Raw genomic sequence first — 22842 nt, 5'->3', positions numbered from 1 at the left:
TTAATTGATCATCGGCTATTGGATGTCAAATATCTGGCAATTGTATAGACTTAAAATCCTACCATGTATTGACATTTCTGACAAATATCTAAATACTTCATAGGTCTGAATTCGAATGCAAGTCGCCCTCAGAATATCGATTCTCTCATTGCTCGGTGTACGTCCGACATCATATACGAAGCCAATGAAGGCAATAATAATATTTTTCAGAACTGTACATATGTGACACATGTACGGTAGGATGCCTCGAACATGAAACGGTAATCAGTCATTACGTAGCATGTGAATTAATGAATGAATGTTTAACGACACCCCAGCACAACTATACTACACATCGGCTATTGGGCGTCACGTGGAAAGTATATGAAAATATTATTTATATATATTTATGTAAAACCATAGTGTAAGGAGCTGTGAAGGAAGGGGGGGGGGGGGGGGGGGGTATAATACAAGACATAAAATAAAGGTAAGTATATTTTAAAACTTTGTATAGAAGTCAAAGTGTTTTAAAAACTTTACAATTAATTCTGGATGGAAATTAAAAGATTTCAAAACATTTCTGTTGCCAAATATATCATTTCTCGTCGGCTTGAGATGATCACACTCCACCAAAATGTGCCGCACAGTCAGTGTACACCGACAATGTTCACACTGAGGTGGTGGGCTATTCTTTAAAATAAATACGTAGTATGTAGGCCTTCGTACTACTCATATCAGTACAAGTCGTGACAAATGGGTGTCCGACCAGAGCAGGTTTATCCTAGTAGCGCATGTAGCACGTGTTACGGGCCCCGCGGTGATGTGTTCATGAATTCCCTCCCTCTCCCCGAGGGGGTTGCAGAATATATAATGAAAACGCAAAACAGATATTTTTCAATATTTTTTTGTGATTAATGAAAAATATATTTATTGGACTTAAAATAACAATTTATGAGAGGAAGCCATTGATTGGTACTTTTGTCTGGGTTTTAATCCTGGGTTTTTTCTCGTTACACATACAATAGCAGAAACACACAAAATGGTGTGAAATGCGTTCACTACATGCTCAATCATGCTGCATGCAATGCACATGAAATGCCAGTATGTGGATACATAAAAGTCACGTAACGGTGTCATATTCCTCGTCACATTAAGAATGTCACCACTCAGAGAAGAACAAAGGGAGCGAGCGTTGGGCATGGTTCAAGGGGGGCTTCGCAAAGCCAAGTTGCTAGGACCTTCAGTCCATCCATCAACTATTGGACGACTTGTTGAACGTCATCAACAGACCGGGAGTGTCCGTGATCGACCTCGACCTGGTCAACGTCCCGTTACGACCCCACGCCAAGATCGGCAGATTCGACGACACCACCTCCGTGACCGGCTCAGAACTGCGACGATGACAGAAAGCAGTACAAGGGTGACATCGTGCTGCGAGACTACAGTTTGCTTTCCAGAATGATAATCATCCACCAGCCTTTTACCGGAGCATTGTTTTCTCAGATGAGTCCCCTTTTTCTCGGTCTCCTTTGCCGATGGAAGAGCACGTGTGTACAGACGACTTCATGAACGGTACGCTGACAGATGTGTGAAGGAACGTGATCGGTTTGGTGGCGGTCATTAATGTCATATTATATATTCCATCAATTCATTAATAGTTTGTCGTTATTTGCAGTATATATCCTGGGAAGGGGGTCCCGCTGTTATTTATGTTACAGGCCGCACGGATCCTTAAACCGGCTCAGTGTCCGACTTTATTGAATTACACGAGTTTTATTATTTTAAACATAACACTTACTGTATTTGTATTGTGCACTGGGTAACGTTGCTATAAGATGGATAGGAGAGATTATAGATCTAAACGTGTATGTTATGTCCCAGGCTTTATGAAGTACTCAAATAGGAATATTGCCTCTAAGCAGAATAGTTATGTACTCAATAGGGTACTTTGTGTACATGAACTTATCCTTTGTCTTTCAACGTATAATACCGATTAATAACGTTACATTCCGAGAAGAAAACAACGACTTTTAAATCCAATATTTATAATGAAACATAGCATAGAATACAAATATAACTTTATACAATATCACATTAACTTCAGTGGCGGATGCAAGGTTTGTTTCTAGCGTGGAGTGCACTGTAAGAAAGTTGCACTTATAAGGGTAACCTTCCCGAAGAAACGAGGAATACAATTACTATAGATTTACATTTTCCTCAATATATTTTTTGGGGGTGCACAACTCGACCCCATCCCATTAAAGTTCGCTCGCCACAGTTGAATTTATACGTTAATAATCTGGATTTTCAAGGCACTTTGAACTTCAGGATAGTGGTGTGCCAGGCACGGCCGAGTAGGAAGTGGCGAGAGAAGTGTGTGCGTTCCAGCCCAATAATTCTGAATAAAAAATATGACTGGTAGTAAATCTTAAGGCAGAAATGAAATGTGCTGGTAGAATGCATTTCAGGACATCTAGTTTTCAAAGTTTTACGGGGAGCATACCCTCGCACCCCCTAGAAACTTAAATTGCACCATCGGTCACAGTCAGCCCCAGCCCCCCCCCCTCCCCCAATTGTCTACTTAATTTCGCCGTGCCTATGTACCCACAACACCCACCATTTAGATCCGCCCCTTCACATTATAGCTCATAACATAATATGTAGGCCCAATATGGACGTAATCGGAGTGTGTAATGTGATATAGTATGGCTGCACACCCATTACGGCATCCAAGATAAAGCAAGGGTCTTCTGCCGATACACAATATCACAGATATAGCATGTATACATTTATTCTAATCAGTTACCAGGCGCGTGAGCAGCAGGGAGAATTCTGGGGGTCGAAACCCTCCTAGCTCGAGCGATGTTTCTTTTTTCTCAATATATTTTCCTGGGGGAGCATGAATCGACGCCTCTCTATAAACTTCGGTCGCGTGTCTAGAAACTCCAGCACAAGCGCCTGGTTACTCCGCTAACCTAAACGCTAATTGTTTTCAATTATAGTAGTAGTTGCTAAACTTATATAAAAAATATATACAATATACACACATTTGTAGCCCAATGTATTTTTGCTTAGGTGGCTAAAAACAACCGAACTGCACCTATTACCCATTTGTGATGAAAACGTCTGGTAAGTTGATCAAATGTCTTTTAAATGGTATAATAATCAAAATATGATTATGAAAGTACCTGGAATGAAAACCTGAAAACTATATTAGTATTATGATGACCTATATACAAATAACATGCATGATTAGCATAAATATAAAAATTGTCTTACAGATGAAAAAGGTTCATTTAACAATGTATTAATATTCACACAGACCACATAAAATATGCTACACTGCACTGCTACACCCGACAGTTGGTATCACAACCATCAGGCATAATACTATCAAAATGGTACTTTTTTCTCCACCTATATAATATTGAAACACATGGAGATGATAGGTCAATGCATTCTGTATATCAGCATGTAATGACGTAGATGATAGGTCAATACAATCTGTACATAACAAACCGAAAAATATGATAAGTCACCACAGTATGTACAGAAGTAGATGATAGGTCACTACAATCAGTACATCAACATGTAAACAGATATAATAGGCCACTACAATATGTACATGTACATGAACCTATACTGAAGTAGATGATAGGCCACTATAATCGGTACATAAACATGAACATAAATATATGATAGGTTACTACAGTATGAACATTAGCCCGTACTGAAGTAGATGATAGGTCACTATGTCAGTACATCAACATGTATACACATATGGTATGTACATGAACCTGTAGATGATAGGCCACAACAATCAGTACACAATCATGTACAGAAAGATATGATAGGTCACTATAATATGTACATCAACCTGCACTGATGTAGATGATAGGTCACTACAGTCAGTACATCAACATGCACAGATATGTATTGAAGTAGATGATAGGTCAATCACTGCCAACAGGAATGATTCTCACTTCCACCGTCTGTCAAAGCTTCCCTACTGGTGACATATGAAGTAGATCACACTGAAAACAATAATACATGATATTAAGTATTTTAAACAGCATGTTAAACTATTAACTAACCAGGCACACAAAAGTCAATGATGGACATACAATGATATCTGCAATGATCCTTTATTTCAATTTTATTCTGGCATTAGCAACAGCCTGTTAGTCCCAGGTTCAGTGTTCTCCAACACTTCTGAACTATGTTGTATCCAGAACAAGAGGATGTATGTGTATCGGGGTGGTGGAGAGTAATAGGGTGTGTGTTTCATTGTATCTTACAGTAATGATCTCAGTGTAACATGGAGTAGTGATTTCAGTGTAACTTACAGTCCAGTGCATACCAGACAGGTGGTGTACCACTGAACTACACCTGCTGGGTTAGCAAGAAATTACAATATTGAAAACAATATAGAACATTCTAAATATATGAAATGATAACCAGCCTAAGTGGTGTACTGGTTAAGCCATCACCTATTGAGACACACACAAACTTTCTCTCTCTATCTCTCTCTATCCCTCTCCCTCTCTCTATCCCTCTCTCTCTCTCTCTCTCTCTCTCTCTCCCCCCCCCCCCCCCCCATACCACTGACAACTAACCATTAACCCATGTCCTGGACAGACACCACAGATAGCTCAGGACAACAAGCACGAACCTTAAGTGAATGTAAGATTTAAAATTCATTCTTAATAACAGGGCACTGAACACCATATGCAAAAGTGTAAGGCTCCAAACACACCAGAGCCGGGTCTGGGTCTAGGTCTGATGAGTATAAAACCAGATGAACCAAGAACGTGTACACAGAATGGAATGTGACAAAAACCCAGGGAGTCTATGCCAGTAGAAGACACAGAATATTCGCTGTGTATTTTGACAGCGCCAGACTCAGACCCTGTTTGGGCCTAAATGAGTTGTTACTAGTCTGAACAAATTTAATAGCTTGTAACCATGCAAGAAAACCAAGACAGAGAGTCAACCAAAGAGCTTTATACACAAGTACATGCAGGTCTTACAACCAAACCTGTAGTCATCAGTTAGGCCATAGCAGTACCGGTACTATACTAGTCACACGGTGAAGGTCAGTATGAAATATTAACCTTTAAAAAAGAAAAGAAAAAAGTAAAACATTTCAGAAGGAAACAAAATGAAAAGTAGGTTATAAGGTTTTTTTGTTTGATGACACCACTAGAGCACATTGATTTATTAATCATCGGCTACTGGATGTCAAACATTTGGTAATTTTGAGATATTGTCTTAGAGAGGAAACCCGCTACATTTATCATTAATAGCAAGGGATCTTTTATATGCACTATCCCACAGACAGGATAGCACATACCACAGCTTTTGATATACCAGTAGTGCACTGGATCGAATGAGAGATAGCCTAATTGTTGTTAAACAAAACAAACTTTTTAACGTATATAAACTCTTTTCTGAACCATGACTGACTGGCATGGCTGAATGATAGCATATCCATGAGAAAAAGAGTTTGCAGGAGCATTTCCTTGCCACTTGCATACTGACTGACCTACAATGTATATACCCCGCAGTGTTCATGCGGCCCGTACCTTGCTGTGACTAGTATAGTGACTATTGTATAGTATACTCATGTAACAAAATAACACAAAACAATAAGTGTTGAACAAGGCGAAATTGAAACAATATAGTTAAGTAAAATAAACAAAATCAAACAAATTAATAACACAAATAATTATGTTAATCAAACTGTACAAAGTTATATATATTATGCTTTTAGGTTTAACCTAAATAATATTATTATATGTTAATGACTTCAAGACAAAATAATGTGATGTTAATTAAAATGAACAAAATGCAATAATATAATAACCAGAATAATGCAAGATAATACAAGAAATGAAAAAGGAGCTAAAGAGAAGCAAAAGAAAATACAGACTGCAAATTATGAAATAAATACAGTCATTGCACTAAATATCTGTGGATACATGGACTGCAATATATAACAGACTTGTGTCATTGTCTGTCAAATCCCACACCCTGGTGTCAATTTGGAAGAGTCAATGTATGGGGTTGATCACAGAGTTTGGAAAACATATGTTCACTTCTTAATACTTAAGAATGCCCAATTCAAGCACAGAAAAGGAAATCAACCAGCCTCCTCCTCCCTCTGTTCAAATAGTAGATCAGCCCCTGAATCACTCAGACAGATTGAATAAAGGGATATAAAAAAATATTTTTTTATAAATTTAAAGTTCTTTGTCTCTAAGCATTTTCCTAAACTACGTACACACACACTGCTTTTGATATGGATATTATAAAGACAGGAATAACGCCTTTGTGGAGAGGCATTTATATAGGCTTACCCCCCTATTTACTGATCCACATCATTTATTGGAATAAATATTGTTTTGGAAAAAAACAGGATATTATATAAAAGAGAACTTCTCAACCTTATCTGGTGTACAGAACCCTTTCTTAGCTGAAGTCCATCAAGCTGTTCACTGAAAAAAATCTGAGGAACATATTTCAATATTAAACCACACATTACTATTAGAAACATTACTCAAAGTACACAGTACTTTATTTAATTAATTTATAACTTGCTTGCAACCATTTTACTTTGGTCTTGATCCTATCTGACATAGACATTTTAACTTTTTGTTCTACTCTTGTAGAACCTGTACCTAATCCCAACTGCTGACAAAACCCCTGAACACCAATAGCAGAATTCCTGAGTTTTCAGAACCCTCGTTTACACATGCCGACAGGAATAACGTAATTCCAATCCACACAATGATTAAACTATTAAAATTCTATTTTTATCTCAGCAGAGATTACTTTCAGCAGGGCTATCTCTGGATGAGCAAAACATTTCGATAAACCATCTTTAAAAAAAAGCTAAATCACAGTTATTTTCCAGCAAAATATAAATTATCAAAATAAAATTTACCAATTGTTCCTAAAATTCACAACTGGCAAATTTGGTGAGTGGCAGAGCTAGCCCTGTTTTGTAATAATCATACTGTTCTTTAATTGTATTATTAATAATCATAGTAGCAGTTGTAATAATCATACTGTTCTTTAATTGTATTATTAATAATCATACTGTTCTTTAATTGTATTATTAATAATCATAGTAGCAGTTGTAATAATCATACTGTTCTTTAATTGTATTATTAATAATCATAGTAGCAGTTGTAATAATCATACTGTTCTTTAATTGTATTATTAATAATCATAGTAGCAGTTGTAATAATCATACTGTTCTTTAATTGTATTATTAATAATCATAGTAGCAGTTGTAATAATCATACTGTTCTTTAATTGTATTATTAATAATCATAGTAGCAGTTGTAATAACACTAACAAGAGCACAAAAGGTCTAAAGGAAAATTAAAGTCACATTAAAAAAAAGAATGTTAATGCAGTCTAGAATGTTTTTTAACCGTAACCTTCATCAAAGGGAAAGTTGATTCTAACATCAAACATACTGATCACTTAAGTCTTAATGTCACATGATACAAGTACTGTGTATGAGAATAGCCAATTGCATTGCAACAAATGAAATTGTAATATTTGCCTTGTCACAATTGGTTATTCTCGTATGAGGCACTTACATGGTGTGACACTGCCTTTATGCTTGACTAATGTAAGATGAAAAGCCAGAGCCCAACAGTTAACAAGAGACACACAGGAAGGCTAACATGACAGATTGAAGACAAGCCAATCACTACTGATTTCAAATGATACAAATAATGCACAGACACCACACAGCCAAGGAAACAAATACTGCATGCTAGACAACTAGCCAAGAATATCACTAGCAGGCCGCGTAGAGAGATCGAACAGTCGAAAGTGTTTAGTAGTTGTGTGGTTAGTGGTATGATTCGGTGTAGTACCCGTGTGGTGGGTGGTGCTGAAGTTAAGTGGTGTGGCGGTTGACAGCGGTATCATGGTCGTTGGGCTCACGTGGAAAATGAAGATGTCCGTGGTGACGCACTGAAAGACGATGATGAAACCCACGAGGATGATGTACCAGTATTTTTCTGATCCCTGTAATTAAGATTCGTGGAGAAAGAGTAATCTATTGTAATGATAAAACAGCAATACTGTGGTGTTAAAAGTCTCACCAACATGTATCATAGTCCGACTCGGAGAAAAAAGAAATAATTTGTGATTTAACATTCAGGATGCATGAATCATATTATAATAATAAAAATAATTTTAAAATATTCAATTTAATTTATTTATAATTTTTCAAACATCCATTAGATGAAATCTGATACACCAATAACCAATAACCCAAGTTTGACTGATCTAGGACTCACAGTTTGTGAGAAATGGACATAAACAAAATGGACTTGTAACATACATGTAGATCTACACGTACATGTATCCAATATTTCCATCACTGCATGTTTTCTGGTATTAAATGTTCAATATATAGCAATAATAGAAATGACCTAATACTTAACAGGGTGATATTTACACAATTTGTCTTAAAACTAAATACAGATTTATTCACCAATCATTTTCACATGCACATATTTGTGTATGATGCTGATATAATAACACATTTATTCATTCACTAGTGCTTTATTTATTTGAGTAAAAAGAAAAAGAAAGAAATGGTTTATTTAATGATGCACTCAACACATTTTATTTATGGTTATATGGTGTCAGACATATGGTTAAGGACCACACAGAGAGGAAACCTGCTTTCGCCACTTCATGGGCTACTCTTTTTCGATTAGCAGCAAGGAATTTTTTATATGCACTATCCCACAGACAGGATAACACATACCACAGCCTTTGATATACCAGTCGTGGTGCACTAGCTGGAACGAGAAATAGCCCAATGGGCCCACCGACGAGGGTCGATCCCACACTGATCATTTGAGCGCTGTACCACTGTACACTGGGCTACGTCCCGCCCGATACTGATATAATAACACATTTATTCATTCACTAGTGCTTTATTTATTTTGGTAGTCACTTGTCTATGAACAAACATAGATTGTTGATATTAAAGGAGAGGACAACTAAGGCATTTGGCATGGTATGCATATTCAACGATATTTAATGCACATTATTGCTTAATATCAACACGTATAATCGTACAGTTAATTAATAAAACGGTTAAATGTGACGGCTATTATATATAACGGGCGCAGCCATTTTGTACCATCTCAGTGAGCACACCCTCTGGCGAGCTGGTGGTTACGTAATACTTAACGCATAACATCAGGAATGAGCCTTAGAACTAGATAAACACAATCTACCTGGTTTTTGCAGGATGATAAATAGTCATACATTGCAAATGTTCTGTAATAATACACATCCCAGTAAGCCAGCAATAAGTATATCTAGCACTATATATATTATTTTTCAATACAAAATAAAATACCATTGTCAAAGTAGCTACACAACAAGTCGAAACAATTAACAATGTTTTGCCCATGCATTAACCTATGTACTGAAATGATACACGGAGTGTTTTCTTAGTTAATTGGTCTATGCTATTAGTTGCTTCTACCTGTGATTCCTGATTGGCAGGTGTGTATTTGATTGGTAACCAGACGATCCAATTAATTGACGCTGTCTAGACACAAAAATACATACCGGTATTGTGGAATATTACCTGTCTCCCCTAAAATTGTAATGGACATGGTTTATTACTGTAAATAGTTCTGTAAAACTATTGATTAAGTAGACTTTTCCATCTAAAACCACAGAACTGACCAATTACATAGTCCCAAAGAAAAGAAAATGATCACTTGGGTATCGTGGGTTGTCGTTTTTGCTCCAACGTAGCATATCAATAGGCCTAATAGTGTACATTTTTCCTTTGGATTATTAAACAGAGAAAAATACTATAACCCCATTTTGTTCCGTTAATGCAACTTGAAATATATTTAGTTAAATAGTTTATTATATTATTACATCATTTATGCTGTTTTACAAGTCAGGTTGATCAAAGAGAAGCGCCTTGTCGAACATTACTGCTTTTGTTTACACTGTACATACAGGAGATGGTCAGGAGCTGACGTCACTTTGCCCCAAGCTATCCCACCGGACGTCACAAAAACGAAACAAAATGGCTGCCCCCAGTTAGCAGGAATAATCATGTTTTTTTATTAACTCTAAAATTACGCGGTTTTCATTTGCTAAAGTGTCAGTATGTGTTGGTGGTCCGGGTATGCATCTTTCCAACACATAAGGCTCTTGTTTGAGTTGACCCTACCTTTAAAGTTAAAAGTTTATTTTGTTTAATGACACCACTAGAGCACATTTATTTATTAATCATCTGCTATTTGATGTCAAACATTGACATACAGTCTAAGAGAGGGAACCCACTACATTTTTCCATTAGTAGTAAGGAATCTTTTATATGCACCATCCCATAGATAGTACATACCACAGCCTTTGATAGATCAGTCATGGTGCACTGGCTGGAATGAGAAATAGCCTACCGACAGGGATTATCTCAAACAGACCGTGCATCAACTGGGTGCTTTACCACTGGGCGATGTCCTGCCCGATGATGCTCATATAATAACATGTGTTCAGTCACCACACTAAGTACTTTATTTTAGTAGTCACCTGTTTGCAAACAGACAAACATTGTTGATATAATAACGTGTGTTCAGTCACCACACTAAGTACTTTATTTTAGTAGTCACCTGTTTGCAAACAGACAAACATTGTTGATATAATAACGTGTGTTCAGTCACCACACTAAGTACTTTATTTTAGTAGTCACCTGTTTGCAAACAGACAAACATTGTTGATATAATAACGTGTGTTCAGTCACCACACTAAGTACTTTATTTTAGTAGTCACCTGTTTGCAAACAGACAAACATTGTTGATATATACGTGTGAACACTGCACCTGGTAATCAAAGGCAATGTTTGTAAGTCTAAACGTTATCGAATGTAACTATTTGTATATTTAAATGTTCATGAAAAACTGCAAATTAGTTGAGAAATCCAATGCAGTCAGATATAACCATGCTGTTCACTACGTTTTTTAATATAACAGGTTTCAGTTTGTCTGTAACAGAATGACACAGTTTTAAAATAGCTTACCAATGCACCACCTCTGTACCACCAGTTCTGGAAAAGAAATACTATTTTAGTGCATGGCTCTGGTTGTTTTGTTAGACTCTCTTGGATGAGTGAGTAGTTAATTTTTTTAAAACATTTTAAAGTTTGTTAAAAACCCCACAACACACCCAAAAAACACCACAACACTTAGCAGAGAAGAAACAAAGTGTTGTAATTTAACTTTAAATAATCCCCAAAGAAAACACTTTTAAAATCTGCTGCACAAAATAAAATGACTTTTCATTTCCAAATAAAGATCAGAGTAACAAACTTCCCACAAAAAACTAATGATAGACATACATGTAGGTGTTGGAAGACGGGGTGGGGGAGCACAGATACAACATATGATACAGGCCGTTCCCCAGGATGTTTTACAGGCACTTTCAACTGCAATATTAATGGTTATACATTTACCTATTCTACAGGGGTGGGAATTGGTGAACTGTAAAAAATAGGAAATCTAGAGGGTTCCGGGGTGGTGAACTGTAAAAAATAGGAAATCTAGAGGGGTCCGAGGGCAAGGGCAATTAAAATGTGAGGAAACGCAATGTTCCATGAGAGGAAAACCGTGGATCCAAGGAGAATTCCCAGCCCTGATTCTAAAGTCAAGAAGAAATAAAAGGGGAAGGGGTAAAGGAAATTTTTTTTAGGGCATGCCGTACAATTAACAAAAGTTATTGCTATTGCTCTGGGAAAAATATTGCAATATCTCAATTTGAATCTAATGAAACAAGTTTCAGGAGTTGAAAAATCCACTGGCCACTAGAATATTTACTTGTCCTACACATATTCTTCTCATTTTACAACCTTTAACATCATAATAAAAGTTTAATAAGCAGATTAATGGAACTGACCATGTGTTACAAATAAAAGAGAAATTAAAATAAATTAAATTCAGCAATACATTGTATGTAGGTTTATCACTTGCCATCAGGGATATGCAAGCAACATAATTACTTGTACTACCTAAATATTCCACTTGCCATGGACGTTGGGCAATGGGAATTTTCAACTGAAGAAGTTTACCATCATCAAAAATTCATATCTCTGCATATGACAGAGGCCAAGGAATGAAAAACCAGGTCTGTGTGAAGGAAACTCAAAACTTCAATGGACACAAATTCATGTGGAATGGAACAAGGGAGATAATTTAACAATTCCCAATTTCTGGGAAAAGGACACTGCCACACCATGTCATGCAGCTAATTAAATACATCTACCGGTAACTATATTTACCTCTATGAATATTTCAATTTTACATTTATTGTGTACAGTGAAATCAGTTAACAAAAATTTAAAGAATAAATGTTATTATATTTAACATAAACACTTACAACAGTGTCAGTAATTTTAATAATCGTAACATTGACATTTTACCCACAATATACTGTATTGCAACTACCGGTACATGTATATGGCCTTAAGTTAAGGTAAATAGACATGCACAATTAGAAATGTACTTACAATAACTATTCCAACAAAGGCACTAACTGAAAAATAAAACCATCAATATTATCACACGATCACATTGTTTGGATAGTTTTCTTCAATTTTTTTTTTTAATTGTTGTATATTTGTGTAGCTAAGTATTATAAATTTTTATATCAAGTGACTTAACCACAATTTTGTATTACTTATATGCTATCAAGGAATTCCGATTTTAACATGCGAGTGAAAAACTGATCTAAAGTGGCAGTCGCTAGTGGAAATCTCTTTAATTAACCCAGCAGTTACTGACTCTTTAAACAGATAGTTCCTGCTTTCAGGATTTAACATACAGTGTAATATTTCATTTCAACAGCAGGAACATGAGTTCAGGGGTCAAAAAGCCCCCTGCCCTTTTTTAAAAATATTTTAAACTACTGTAAATATAGAAAAAAAATTGAGTTACAAAGTACCAAATTACTACTGAGTGCAGTACTTTTTTTGTAATACAACCCGTCAGTTGAGGTTGAAATACTTTCTAAATGCAGTTTTGGCCATTGTTACCAGTGCTCGCAATACGTAGTATTATTTACAGTATATTTTCCGGGGGACATGACTTGACTCCCCATGAAACACAATCTATAGCTTATAAACCCACTCCCTAAATACGTTCCTGCATCTGTGCCTTAACAGTTGGTGATTAATGTTTTCCCTAGCTTGTTTTAGCATGGTGCAGCACCATGCCTCAATAGTCTATCACCATCTTGCCTTAATCAGCACCATGCTGCCCTGAGATTAAAGAAGCCTTTTTCACTAATTAATTCTAAAATTGCCTTTATAAAACACCCAAAAAGGTATTATTAATTAATAAAATATGCCTTTTATATCTCTTGCCATTCATTTATTAAAGCAAGCACATAAATTACATTAATGTTTATTTCAATTAATTTTTATGTATTTTTAATGAAAAACAAGTGCCTCGAAAATGGTGAAAATGCCCTAAAAGTGTTTGGTCTACCATGCCTTGCCAAATTTCTAGGGAAATCACTAGTGATGAACTACATACATAGATCCAGTGAGGTCCACCCCCTGACCTTAGCTAAAGTGTAATAAATTATGAAAATACATGTATACAGACATGTTGTAAAAGTTAACACTATGTTGATTTATTTGAAGTATTAAGATCTAAAGGTACACTTACTGACAATGTTACATGCGAGAAGATAGTAGGGAGTGTGTCCTACTGCCTGCACCAGACACAAAATAAAGGAAATCTGAAAGAAAACAAATGATAAACCAGTATTCAACAAAGGTTTGAGAAAAAGTTAGTTTATTTTGTTTAACAACACCACTAGAGAACATTGATTTATTAATCATCAGCTACTGGATATATCAAACATTTGGCAATTTGACATATAGTCTTAGAAAGGAAACCTGCAACATTTTTCAATTAGTGGCAAGGAATTGTTTATATTCACCATCCCACAGACAGGATATATACCAGTTGTGGTGCATAGGCTGGAATGTGAAATAGCCCAATAAGCCCACTGACGGGGATCGATCCTAAACCGACCATGCATCAGGTGAGCACTTTACCACTGGGCTATGTCCCGTCAACAATATTTATGAAAGTCACTAGCCCTCACAGAAGCTTTGGCTATTACCTTATGTATTATGGTAATACAGTTGATAATTTCCTCTAGCATATTTTAAACTATGGCAATTATTCAACAATCAGTCTAGAGCATAAGAGTCTTTAAAAAGTATGTTTTGTTTAAAAACACCACTAGAGCACATTGATTTAGTAGTCATTGGCTATTGGATGTCAAACATTTGTAATTTAATCTTAGGAAACCCACTACATTTTTCCATTAGTAGCAAGGGATCTTTTATATGCACTATCTCATAGACAGGATAGCACATACCAAGGCCTTTGATATACCAGTCGTGGTGCACAGGCTGGAATGAGAAATAGCCCAAAATGGACCCACCGATGTCGATCGAGATGAAACACACTGCTGCCACTGATTCTAGCAGCCAGGGATACGGAATCTAAAAAGGTGGTGACATAATATATCAGCTGGTTCGTGATTAACAAATATTGGTCTTGGTGGTGAACTTCAATGAAAATGCAGCACCCAATTTACACTTTTTATTACTATCACAATGATTGACATGTGTGAGATTGCTGTCAAACATAAAATAACCCTAACCTTGGTATACAATTTGTGAGTTCTTTATTGCCTACCAGAATACATCTATAGTACGTCTCTCCCATCCTCCTAAAAAAAATTGTTTGGTAAATAATTTCAGTTTGGTTTGACGTAAGAAGAAAAGTAAAAGTGTTTTGTAAATAACAAAATGTTTTCACTATTTTTGTGTACCATTTAGAAAACAATTGGCTTAAATATAAATAACTTATAGTAAATTCCATACAATGAAAAAAGGCATTCCCTGTGGGAAGGACTATAGTTATTTACATACAAAATGAGTCAAATGTGCAATTATTCTTTCTCGTATCCTTTTTACAACTAGATGAACTACAACATAGGTACTAGAATGTTATAAATTAAAGCATATGAAACAAATATTATTACATTCTTCATCCTTGAATGAAAGAAAATGTTAGGGTTTAAAATATTCAGTGTGACGTACAATTTTGTAACGTTTACAACTTGTGAACAGTAAGCAGTGACACTTGTAATCAGTAATCTATGACACTTCACTTCAGGGCTGTGCAGTCCTCACTATTAAAGGGACATTCCTGGGTTTGCTGCACTTTTTAAGATGCTATCGACTAACAGAGACTTAACGTTTGTAATTACATATCAAATATAGTTTACTGCATAAAATATTAGTGGTTTCTAATCGTTCTAATATCTATACTAGGTTAAATTTCCTTTAATTTCCAAATTTGTTTTTTTCCCGTATGTACGAAATTATTTAAATCAAAATCCAGTTTGGGCTTCTGACAAATATTAAGATGACCAGAAACACATTGAATATACAGACACTGATATTCTAAACCAAAAAATACATTTAATATATATGTTTAATCGTAGAAATATTTTATTAGTCGGAAACATCTTACAATGCAGCAAACTCAGGAATGTCCCTTTAAAGGGGAGCTAATTAGCTTACTCCCCTGGAACCAGTTCAAGGAAGGTAATTTTTAGCTTCCTTTAATAGCATGAAAATTTATGTTATCAATATGGTAATATCCTAAAAGGCTCCCCATAATTTAAGTTAGAGAAGCAATTAATCACTACCCTCAGTTATTGTCACGTCATGGTCTGCTTTGGAAATTATCATTTCGCTCATACATGTACACATCTAGTTTCACCTCACCCATTTTTCATCTACATGTGCATAAATTTAATTTAGGACATCTCTTATTTGGTCATGACAGGTGGTTACACAAAAATGAAATGGGTTTTGGTTACATACCAGTAATCCTAAACGTCAATGCTCAAAATGGACAGAGTGCAGGCAGTAAATGCCTCTGAAATCTACAATATGCTTAAAGATCGAATATCATAAGTGCTCAGCTTTTGATTTCCATCTTAATTTTTGAGTATTCCACAGGTGACCAGAATTGTTAATTTTTAGAAGTGACAATATAAATATAAATGTTTTTATCTCAAATTGTTTGAAGTCTGCTGAAATAAAGATGAGACTAATTTTCGAAAATGCAATTTAATTTTTAGTATTTGAATACAGACTAAAACATTTACATTAGAGATTACTTTCCACTCCTCCAAATGAAATTCAAGCATTGAAAGTTCTTGGCTCATGCTTCTGATGGGATGGTGGATCTCTGGAATAGTTATAGAAAGGAAGGAAGGAAATGTTTTATTTAATGACACACTCAACACATTTTATATATGGTTATATGGCGTCAGACAGTATGGCTTAAGAATATTGAGATAGGAAACCTGTTGTCGCCACTTCATGGGCTACTCTTTTCGATTAGCAACAAGGAATCTTTTATATGCACCATCCCATAGACAGGATAGCACATACCACAGCCTTTGATGTACCAGTCATGGTGCACTGGCTGGAATAATGATAGAGATCCATTCACGAGTTAAAGCATGTTTAAGGTTGTGGACGTGAATATGTGTGTGGTTCTCTCGCACCCTACATCAAAACAAATCCCATACCTGCATGTGTTTAAGCACATTTACCAAATTGTTAAACTTTTTTGGCTAAGTATATAATTTAAAATATACATTTAAAAACAAATCTTACCACAACCATCAGACAAACCACCACGTTGAACATCCTGGTGAATAAAATCTACAACAAAGAAACAACTTTAGTTTTCATAATATTCATTCATTTTTTTCTTTTTTTTTCTTACATGTTGTACCCTACTACCCTCACACCCATCATCATCATATGTTAAATAGCATTATAATTTATTCTGATCGGTGTATGTTAACTAATTAAAGTCTAAACCAAATTGTTAACAACTATGATAAATTACTCTCCTATCTGTAATTACTGTTAGATTTCCCCCACAATTTGTCCAAACAGAAATCTTGAAAAACCATTACAATGACACAGATTCCACATACTAGATGATAACATATCCCGAGTACTCTGCTATTCGAGAGCTAGACGGACATTTGTACGGTTATGATCGCTCTGTCAGTCAGAGGTTACTCTATTGCGAAAACACGGATTGGCCGACTACTGCACAGTTGACAAAGATTTCCGCTCTATAATATAACACAAATTATAAGTTTGACACTACATGAAGAAAACCTGACAGCACCCCCTTTCAATAATGTTCCAGCTAAATACATAGATGCTGCTAAGGTTTCTTCCTGTAGTGTATGTATTAGTGGTGAATAAGCAAAATATTTGTTATTGGCGAACTCGGAAATTATCAGTATAAATGTATTTAGCATCAAACTTAGAATTTTTGTTGTATTAGAGCAGGAATCTTTGTCTATGGTGTGGTAATCGTTCATCCCGCATATATTTCTAGTCTGCCCAGTGGTTGAGTTTATACCAAACACAGAACTCTAGATCGAATTGTCCAGTACTGGCACTGCCATTAGTGAGTAAAATGACATTATTATTTATAATCCTTTCCAGTTTCCATGGAATTGGGGGTTTTGTAAACAATTTCAATTTCATTTGATAGAAATAGAAAAGTAGAAGTGTTTGGGAAATAACAAAAAAGAATTTTTTTGGTGTGAACTTAAAAAAAAAATTGGTTCATAAATAAATAGACTGTACAGCATATCATAGTTTCATGATGTTCTTTGCTGGGAAGGACTTAAAGTCTGAACCAAATTGTTAACAACTACAATAAATTACTCTCCTACCTTTAATTACCATTACATTAACCCCCTAATTTTGTCCAGACACAAGTTGTGAAAAAAAACATTACAGTGACACAGATTCCACATATGAGACTGTAACGATGTTGCCAGTATCGACTTCGCTGAGATAGCATCGGCAAAATACATGCAGTTTTCTGCCATTTGGTTTTTTTATGGAATATACTTCAAGAGGGGTGAAAGCCTCCAAAGTATGTGACATAATTAATATAAAATCAATGATCTCTAGTGGTATCATTATATAAAAATAATAATAATAAAATTAATATGACGTCATCACGTTTGCTTTTATATCATAACATGTTATGACATTCTTAGATTAAGTCATATCCTTTCACCCCTCTTGGAGAATATTCCATAAAAAGTCAAAATCGCAGCCGGCACAAAATTACATGCTTTTTGCCCTATCATGCCTATGTGATCTCAGCGAAGTCAATATGGATGACAGTATGTGGAATCTGTGTCATTGTAATGATTTTTATAAGATTTGTCTGGACAAAATGTGGGTAAAATCTGACGAAAAATAAAGGTAGGAGAGCAATGTTTCGTAGTTAACATTTTGGTTCAGACTTTAGCTCGAGTCACCTCCAGACCTCCCCTGTGCAGAGATCGAAAAAATATTACCCCATATATTTGAGCCAATATGGGTAATACATACATACATACATATAGTCCAGTCATTTTAGTCGCTTTTAGGGCATAACCTTAAACAAATTGCAACACGAAGAAATTTAACTGTTTTCTATTCTACAGAGTCATCTTAATAACATATCAAAAGTATAGAAAAGTATAGAGAACGATTATTTTTTTATTTGAAATTTTCTAAGAGGTATTTAGAAAAAAAATACACATATTTAGTGATTCATTGGAGGGATGGTAGTTCACAATATTCGTGATTTTCTGTCATGAAACTGAAACGTTCTGGTTCAATTATAAACAAGACAATGTCAGATTAGCATGAATGAATATTTTAGTAAAATTTCAAAATGGCCGCCATTTTAAAGATGACTGTCATTAAATTATGAAGTTTATTTTTCTTAATGCACTACATATACGCCATATACGAATACGAATATATTCATTCTTTTGACAGTAAAAGCAAGCCAATTTCAGATGGTTATGGATTAATATCTTAGTTAAATTTCAAAATGGCCACCATTTCCAAGATGGCTGCCCCATATTTAAGTGTCATGAACCATACGTAACATTATAGAGAAATTATTACTAGTAATACACGTTTTGTTTTGTTTTTAAAGGATACATAGTTTAGTTTTATAATGAATTATTGTTAGATGACATTTACGTACAAGGTATGATGTTTCAATTATACGTCGCTTTCATCTCCAAAGTCGATAGCAGGGGAATTTGAACAACTCTGTCCTCGGCGACCTCCACATCCAGATGAACATTCCATGCCATGTTTTTTGCACGTACACTTTGCTGACGCACATCCAGATTTACAGTTACATCGTATCACTCGCAGAAGCCAAGCTGGTGCCGCTTCTAAGTGAGTTCGAATAGGAATGAGGCGGTCTTTCCGAAGTTCCCAACCCCAATCTTGTAACAATCTGCTTCAGGTCCTCCTCTTGAACATCTCTAGGTGTGTCCTCATCTCCAGTGTGTGTGTCGCCAACTGTGGTTTCCAGGCATCTATCTTCTGGTGGTCCCTTGTCAACTACACCTCTCAAAGTCCGTTCATCCTCATCTCTAGTGTGTGTGTCGTCAACTGTTGCTTCCTCGCCTCTGCCTCCATCTCTCAAAGTCAGATCATCTTCAGTGTGTGTATCTTCTCTCAACCTTGGTCCGTCTTCAATTTCAATTTGCCTCATCTGTCCAAAAGTGCTTGCCATCAAAATAGCATGTAAAGCTGTATCAGTAATGAAATGGGCTCGAATAGATCTAGAAATAGCCTTTCCAGTCAACATGTGAGAAACAGCATTTGGTGAGTAGATGGTTCAAAGACTTTTTCAAACCCTGATCTTTTCTCAACCCTGATCCAGCCATTATGTGTCCTACACATCCCAAGAAGCTCATTTCCGTATGAAATGCTCCTAGGCGCAAGACAATAGCCTGGAGGACCTTGTCAAATTGAGAGCTGGCAATGATGCTCTGGGCTTTCCACCGAAGAGGCTGGTCAAAGGTAACGACAGCCGTCACGTTGTACTTAGCCGACTGTTTGCAAATGAATTTCAAAGTCGAATAAATACACGAAGGATCGCTAGAGCTCATATCGATCATTGGTAGGAATGTTATTGATGATGGTCCAGGGTGCTGTCCTGTAGAATACACCGTTTGCATGAAACCTGACCATGCAGGGCGAGGGTTTTTCAAGGGCCAGGAGACTTTCCACAAGATGTCAAGATTTGAGGTAGGGTCCAGTGTTGCCTCTACGTTAGACAGCTTGTCATATGTAATGCTAGATAATCCATTCCATTCAGACTTCTAAAAATGGACTCCTATTTTCCCAATTTCTAACATGTCTGAAGTATCTGTTGCTCTCGGAACACGTGTGTACACTTTTCTTCCAGGTGTCGACGCCGCTACTATGCCCATCCCATGGAATGTGTTGAAACCATCCAGTGTACGGACATTGTGGTCTACATTGTCCGCAATGAATTGTAACACATCTCCCTCTTCATATCCCTTTACGTCAATGCCATTTGTAGATGCTGCATTGCGTTGGAAGTTTTTTACCTCTGTGTAAGAAGATGAAAATCCATGTTTATGGAGCGTGTCGATCAGAAATCGGGAGGCGAAATGATGTTGCATTTGTATTCCAAGGCCAATTTGCAATGGTGATATGAAATGCCGTGGACGACATGCTTGCATTATGGCTTGGTCTATTGAGGCTATCTTCACATCAGTATTGGTTCCACCAAATAGCTTCCTTAGCATCAACAATAGAGCACTGGGCAGGAACGCAAGATTTTTCTCGACTGAAGTTAAGTCCTCAATACATGGATATGCATCATCATCATCAACAGTGATGGACTTTATGTCTTGTCATAGAAGTTTAGCTCCTAGTTCAACTATGCGGAGTTTCTCCTCATCTTGATCCTGCTGCTTGGGTAACCTATAGAAGTCATGGAGAATTGAAAATGCAGTTTCGTTTAAAGTAACAACGTCAGCTTTTCCATTAACTTCAGCTGTGACGATCTTTTGGCCATAATGGTCTAATAGTTTCTTTTTCATGTAGGGTATACTGTATGGTGGGTCATCTGTGTAGTATTTCATTCTGTTAACAAGTTCAGAAACTGTCATTTGGTCAGCATCGTTGGATTCGAAATACTCAACAACTTTCAGGAAGGCATTTATTCTGTGGACATCCTCTGGTCTTCCTAGTTTACGTAACTTCTTGACGGGTTCAGCATCGTCAGTTGCATAATTAGGAATCCGTTTCAATGTTCTAAAGTTAGCACTGCAAGTGCGATGGTACATGGCATCCTTTGCAAAACAATCACCTGCATATTCTAACCTGGATAGCACTTTTAGACCCCATTCATCTTTTCGCCTGTGGCAAATACTCCGGATTGTATCTTGAAATTGAATTTCTGTCCTTACGGGAATCATAGTAGAATGTCCAGTTTTCCAGTCCTTTTGGTCTCTTTGGCCACAAAAAAAGACAATCAGTGCGAAAATTAAATGCGTCTCCAGATGATCGAAGTGCACGTGCCTGTGTTTACATCTTTATGTGGAGGACTACGCAATGCAGAAGCAATGCAGTTTGGATTAATATACTTCATTCTATACTCTTGATGAACGACCTGACCTTCCACGGTATTAACATCGTCGCCACAAGAGATGCTTGCAGCATTTATACTGTCACTACCTTTTCTTCGTAATTTGACAGTTGCCCCTTCTAGTGTGTGTTTGCATATTGCGCATGCTTCCATTTTACCTAGATGTAAATAAAATTTACTATTGTAATAATCAGTTTAACTTTTAATAATATTCGTATTTCATATACCATAATTTCCAAGTTTATTGACCGTCATCATAAACCTGTTATTACAGCACAGTCTATTAGTACATTACGTCCAAAATGGGCTTTCATAGTTTTACATTTCAGCAAGAAATTGAAACTGTAGCTTTACTCTTTTAGACTCAAACTATCTTATTCTGTGAGTGAATGATTGCTGTATAATCTTTTAGGAAGGTGGACATTTATTATTTGTATGTGTATGTGCATTTATGAGTAATACGCACAACTGCGATACAAAAACAGTTGTGAAATCACAAACGTTACAAATTATGAATATGTTACGTGTTAATTTTCAATATAATGCCAGAATATGTATAATGTTATGTTCCTTGTGTATGACCTTTCTTGTGCAATGCATATTTATATATACATATGATATTTATTACTACGCATAACTTCCTAAATACCTGTAGTTAGTTGGTTATAGACTAGCTGTAGATCGCTAACGCTGAACGGCAGGTTTGACCTTGTTTACATGACGTCAAGTATGGTAACTCGACAGTGACGTTATAATTGTTGTTGTATTTGCGTATTTCTATATGTTTACGGATATTCAAATATCTTCGTTATCGTTAGGAGTACGAACTTATACTTTTAGTATGTTATTAATATACACATGTACTATATATTTCAGTTGAAAATGTTTGTGTTGCAATTTGTTTAAGGTAAAAGACTACTTTGACTGGACTAATATACACACATACACACACACACATGTATACATACATACATACATACATATATATATTTAAAAAGAAATACACGACATGACATTGCAACTTTTTGAAATACTAGCTTTTGTTGGTGATATTTCATAAAATATAGCGTCTCCATCTGGGTGCGACGCCGAATAACTTGGAGCTGAAGACGGACGAACTGGAGATGCATCTGAAGAAGTCGCCATTTTGTTTGTCACATGATCTCTCATGAACATTCTATTACTAAACCTATTTGTGATTGGTTATTCTTTTTCATTCAACCAATCATTGTTGATTTAA

The 22842-nt window shown here is 36.0% G+C and overlaps 1 protein-coding gene across 1 annotated transcript; it reads right to left on the bottom strand.

Moving 5' to 3' along the window:
- Positions 1–2007: 2007 nt before the first annotated feature.
- On the bottom strand, positions 2008–22778 carry LOC121380179. Its single transcript, XM_041508985.1, has 7 exons — positions 22641–22778; positions 16760–16807; positions 13710–13782; positions 12548–12573; positions 11066–11092; positions 7875–8028; positions 2008–4013 (listed from the first exon to the last, which is right to left on the bottom strand). Exons 1-7 carry the CDS (start codon positions 22776–22778, stop codon positions 4009–4011), a joined length of 471 nt encoding a protein of 156 aa, XP_041364919.1. The 3' UTR covers positions 2008–4008.
- Positions 22779–22842: the final 64 nt, after the last annotated feature.

Source organism: Gigantopelta aegis, chromosome 8, assembly GCF_016097555.1.
Source record: "Gigantopelta aegis isolate Gae_Host chromosome 8, Gae_host_genome, whole genome shotgun sequence".
NCBI classification, from domain to species: domain Eukaryota; kingdom Metazoa; phylum Mollusca; class Gastropoda; order Neomphalida; family Peltospiridae; genus Gigantopelta; species Gigantopelta aegis.
Note: the sequence above shows the minus strand (reverse complement) of the source record. Positions and strands in the feature narration are given on the sequence as shown.